General features: G+C 42.3%; 1 protein-coding gene across 2 annotated transcripts in view; it reads right to left on the reverse strand.

Moving 5' to 3' along the window:
- Nucleotides 1-5,000, reverse strand: part of LOC135111578 (ALK tyrosine kinase receptor-like) — a 233,162-nt gene that overhangs the window by 92,553 nt on the left and 135,609 nt on the right. For both annotated transcript variants that reach the window (XM_064025027.1, XM_064025026.1), the window contains one exon: nucleotides 4,024-4,068. In XM_064025027.1, the coding sequence (XP_063881097.1) occupies nucleotides 4,024-4,068 (45 nt within the window). The remainder of the gene's footprint in view (nucleotides 1-4,023; nucleotides 4,069-5,000) is intronic.

The following is a 5,000-nucleotide window of genomic DNA, read 5'->3' on the forward strand; positions in this document are numbered from 1 at the left end:
CACTTTTTCTTTGTTTCCCTCTTTTCCTTCCTTCTCTGTTTGGCTTTTCCTCCCTCCCATCTCCCAATACCCCCATCTCTCTATCTATCTATTTTTCTATCTAATTATTTTTCACTTATATTTTCTTCGCTATAGACTCACTAATCTTCATTTTTATCTCCTTTGCATCATCATCACGTTCCAATCTTCCACTTTTTCTCTCTTTTTTTCCCCTTTCCTTTAATCCATCTATCTCTTTCCTTTCTTCTTCAATCTCACTCTCATTGGGATAAACTTTTGTTTCCCTTATTTCCTTTTCTTTTCCTCCCTCTGCTTTCATGTATTCCCTTCATTCTATTTCAGATATTTTCCTTGATGTTATTTCCTATTCTCCTTTGTATTTCTACCTCAATTTTCCCCATGTCCTCTCTCCCTTACCCTATTTCTTCTTTTAATCTGTTTTCCTTCATCCCTTCATTCTTTTCCATGTACTCTCATTCACACTTTTTCCTCCTCCTCCTTCTTTTTGTTTCTGTCTCATTTTTCCCTATGTCCTCTTTTCCTCCCTCCCTTCCTTCCTCGTTTCTGCTCTTCCCTCCATTCCGACCTTTTCCCCCCTCTCTTCATCAGTTATATCTAGTTTAGGAAGAAGTGATGGGAAGGAGACAGACGGAGAGGAAGGGAATGAGGAGAGGGAGAAAGAGCAAGGGAGATATTCTAACTTGTTTTTATCTCTTCAGTGTGTCCTGTATCTGTTACGTGTACATTGATTTCTCAGTCAGTTGTCGTCTTTCTCTCTCAATTTGTACCTTATTATGATTAAGCTGTGTAATTTCTCTCGTTCTTTTTATCAATATTTTCTTCCACCATCCTTCTCTCTCTTTCTCATAAAGATAGGTTCATTGCCCATTGTTCGTCTTTCTCTCTCATTCTTACTTCATTCAGATGTTAAAATTCCCTCACCCTTTCTTTCCGACTAAGTACATTTCTTTCCACTCCTCATCACTTCCTTCCACTGGCCCTCTCTTCCCATCCCAGTGATTAATTCCGCATTACTCAAAGATAAAATAGATTCATTAACTATTTTTTTCTTTTTTACTCCCTCATCCGTACTTCACTGAGCTAATGTAGAGAGAGAGAGAGAGAGAGAGAGAGAGAGAGAGAGAGAGAGAGAGAGAGAGAGAGAGAGAGAGAGAGAGAGAGAGAGAGAGAGAGAGAGAGAGAGAGAGAGAGAGAGAGAGAGAGAGAGAGAGAGAGAGAGAGGGGAGGGGGAAGGGAAACACACCTGGAGACGAATCTAAGTGAATTTCCTCCACAGCACTCCAATAAGTAGGTCACATCTCCTGCAGGACTCTATTTCTCTCCTTTTCCTCCTCCTCCTCCTCCCCCTCCTCCTTCTCCTCCTCTTCGTCCTCCTTCTCTTCGTCTTCCTCCTTCTCGTTCTTTCCTTCTTTCCCTATCCTTCTCTCCTTGATTTTCCTTTGCCCCCTTTCCTTTGTTTCCTCTTACTTCTCCTTTTCTTTCCTCCTCCTCCTTCTCCTCCTTCCAGTCCTTCATCTTTCCTTCCTTCCTTATTCTCTTTCTTACCGTGATTTTCCTTTGCTTCGTTTCCTTTGTTTTCTCTTCCTTCTCCTCTTCCTTCATCCCTTCCTCAATATTTCCTCTTTGTATTCATTGTCCTCCTCCTCCTCCTCCTCCTCCTCCTCCTCCTCCTCCTCCTCCTTCTCCTCCTCCTCATCCTTTCATCAACGTCCTTTATCATCATCCCTCTCCCCCTCCTCCCTCCTCTCCATCACTTCCTCTTTCCTTCCATACGCCAAAGGTAAACATTCTCAAAAGATTAAATTATGTTATCGCTGTATAGAGAAGGGAAGTGGAGCAACACACACACACACACACACACACACACACACACACACACACACACACACACACACACACACACACACACACACACACACACAAGAATTACATCAATAACTCTACGGGATCAAAATGCCACGTTTCAGTACCTTTGGGGCTAAAATACAGTGATAATATTCAGAGATGTTTTACCACTGCAAGAGAGAGAGAGAGAGAGAGAGAGAGAGAGAGAGAGAGAGAGAGAGAGAGAGAGAGAGAGAGAGAGAGAGAGAGAGAGAGAGAGAGAGAGAGAGAGAGAGAGAGAGAGAGAGAGAGAGAGAGAGAGAGAGAGTGTGTCCCCTGTGAAATATGAACGAGACATTATGAACTGAGTGAACAAACGCGCAATATTAGATACGCAAACACGGAGGGAGAACTGACCAATGGGAAGGGAGGGAGGGGAAGACGTCACATGCCAACAGCCAATGACGTGCCTCGATTTCTGTGGTAGGAAAGGTAAACAAAAACATCCCCCCCAAAAAAAAAGAAAGAAAGAAAAAGATAAACAGATTCGGTGTATGTTTCTTTTCCTTTGTATTCCTTTGTGTTCTTTTGTACCTGGTAAACATCATTGATCTGATTTAATTTTTGTTCATTTTCAAGGCAACACTCGCGTAAAGCTAAAGAAGTATTGAAATTATACTAATGACAAATATTTTATGTCTGCATGTCACGCACTCTCTCTCTCTCTCTCTCTCTCTCTCTCTCTCTCTCTCTCTCTCTCTCTCTCTCTCTCTCTCTCTCTCTCTCTCTCTCTCTCTCTCTCTCTCTCTCTCTCTCTCTCTCTCTCTCTCTCTCTGCTTCCTCTATGTGTGTGTGTGTGTGTGTGTGTGTGTGTGTGTGTGTAAAAAGGATATAAAGAGAGAGAAGGAAAGAAGAAAACAGGTAAAAAAGAAAGAGGTAAAAGTACATGAGCAAAATAACAAAAACGAAGGACAGATAAGAAGAAAAGAAAAGAGAGACTAACAATTCACAAGACAGCAGGAAAATTACAAAACTACAAAAAAAAAAAGAAAATAGAGAGCTAAAAAAACAAATAAGCAAACAAGACACCAATTAAACGCTATAGAAATGACTTAGGACTCTTGAGGTCTCTCCGATCATAAAGGGAAGAAGGAAGGCGGGAGAGTCTTTGTGCCAAGGGGAAGGAAACGAACATGGAGCGAGCACGGAGGTTGGGAATACACCAAAAGGTCACAAGAGGGAAGAGTGGAAGTCACACGTGAAAATACACAAATATTCTGTCGTGGTCTCTTTTTCCATATATATATACGTGCGTACTATCCTATTCAGTATTATGCCGCGTGAGTTATTTGTTATTTGTGCCGTGTGACTGTAGTGTAAGTATGAGAGAATGAAAATACCTCTTTTGTTTTCTCCTTTTTCCATAGCGAGGTTGGCAGTGACGTAAGCTGTGTTGTGTTGTGTTGTGTTGTGTTCGTGCTGTGTTGTGTTGTGTTGTGCTGTACTGATGCAATACCTTCTCACTTTATTGCATTCTAGTCTCTTCTTGACTTTTTTTTTTTTATATAATTAATTCACATATAATAGTGTTTTTCTCTCTTCGGTTCGTGTGTTATTTTATTCTCCGTGGCATTTAGCAAGTATTCTCCTTCTGATGCTGAATACTTTGAGTGGTATTCAGGCGGCACATTTTCCTCATTATAGAACGGAGCGTGGTATTTAGCTAACATATTTCTCCCCACTGACTACAATGAGCGACATTTAGCTAGATAATTTTCTTCAGTAAGTGCAGAGAGTGGCATTTAGCTAGCATATTTCTACCACTAAAGGTGTAATGTAGCGGCATTTTTATCCAGTTTTTTGAGGCATAGATTTCAAATCCCCAGTCCAACGAAGAAAACACTGTGCGAGCCACCAAAACACTAACGATCGCGGCCAAACTTCCTGCCTGTGATTTAATGCACAACCAACAGTTTTCACTCGCTATATTTACATACATCCACATACATACATCCACCCATCCACCCACCGACACCCACACACACACACCCCAACCCATACAAACCTAAACACCCATATCACACCCACGCATACCCATCCCCACCCATCCCTCCACCCGCCATCCACACCTTCCCCCCCAACACACACATACACACACACACGCCATAGGGTACTCACCTACGCCGTCAGGAGGAATGTAGGTGGTCGGCGGTTCCGTGGGCGCTGAGGGTGAAAAAAAAAGTTAATATCAATTACCATTTGAGAAATTATTAATACTGTTACTATTACTAATGTCAGAGAGAGAGAGAGAGAGAGAGAGAGAGAGAGAGAGAGAGAGAGAGAGAGAGAGAGAGAGAGAGAGTGTGTGTGTGTGTGTGTGTATACGCGCATGGATTCGCCTCTTTCCAATTTCATCAGCCAAGCACGAGGGATGAGCCGCGCCGATTTCTGATAGTCTATGAATCTGATATTACTTTCTCTCTCTCTCTCTCTCTCTCTCTCTCTCTCTCTCTCTCTCTCTCTCTCTCTCTCTCTCTCTCTCTCTCTCTCTCTCACTTTTTTATCCTTTCACTCATTTTCTATCTCTGTTTCCTTCTCTTCTATTATCTTTCCTCTCCTCTCTCTTACACTCTCCAACTCCTGCTCTCTCTCTTTCTCCTCACTTACCGTAACCAATCCTAACACCAACACACCACCTAATTAATCCTCCTACTGTCCACACACACACACACACACACATATACACACACACATGAACGCAAACACCCAAGTCTCCCATTAAAGTCACGCATTACAAACTCAATACACAAGAATCTGAAATCTCAATGCTCATATAGCGGCCGGCAAGACTTCGCAGCTCCCAACACGCGGCGCTTCCTGGAGTACAAAGAGGAGGATATCGAGCTGCCCTCTTCTGCCTCCTCTGTGATGTTTCTCTCGACACGGAAGGCGACGACAGGTCAGATATGTAAAGGAAGAAAAGGAGGGAGAGAGAGGGAGGCAGAGGAAAGGGGGTATGAGTGGGAAAGAGGAAAGAGTGAAAGAGAGTGTGTCAAGAGAAAGGGTAGGAAAAATGGAATGTTATAAGAGATAACACGAAATTGTAAATGTTAAGGAAAAATATTAAATGAAAAGGAAAAGAAATAACACGAATA

The sequence above is a fragment of the Scylla paramamosain genome, chromosome 22 (assembly GCF_035594125.1).
Source record: "Scylla paramamosain isolate STU-SP2022 chromosome 22, ASM3559412v1, whole genome shotgun sequence".
Taxonomy (NCBI): Eukaryota; Metazoa; Arthropoda; class Malacostraca; order Decapoda; family Portunidae; genus Scylla; species Scylla paramamosain.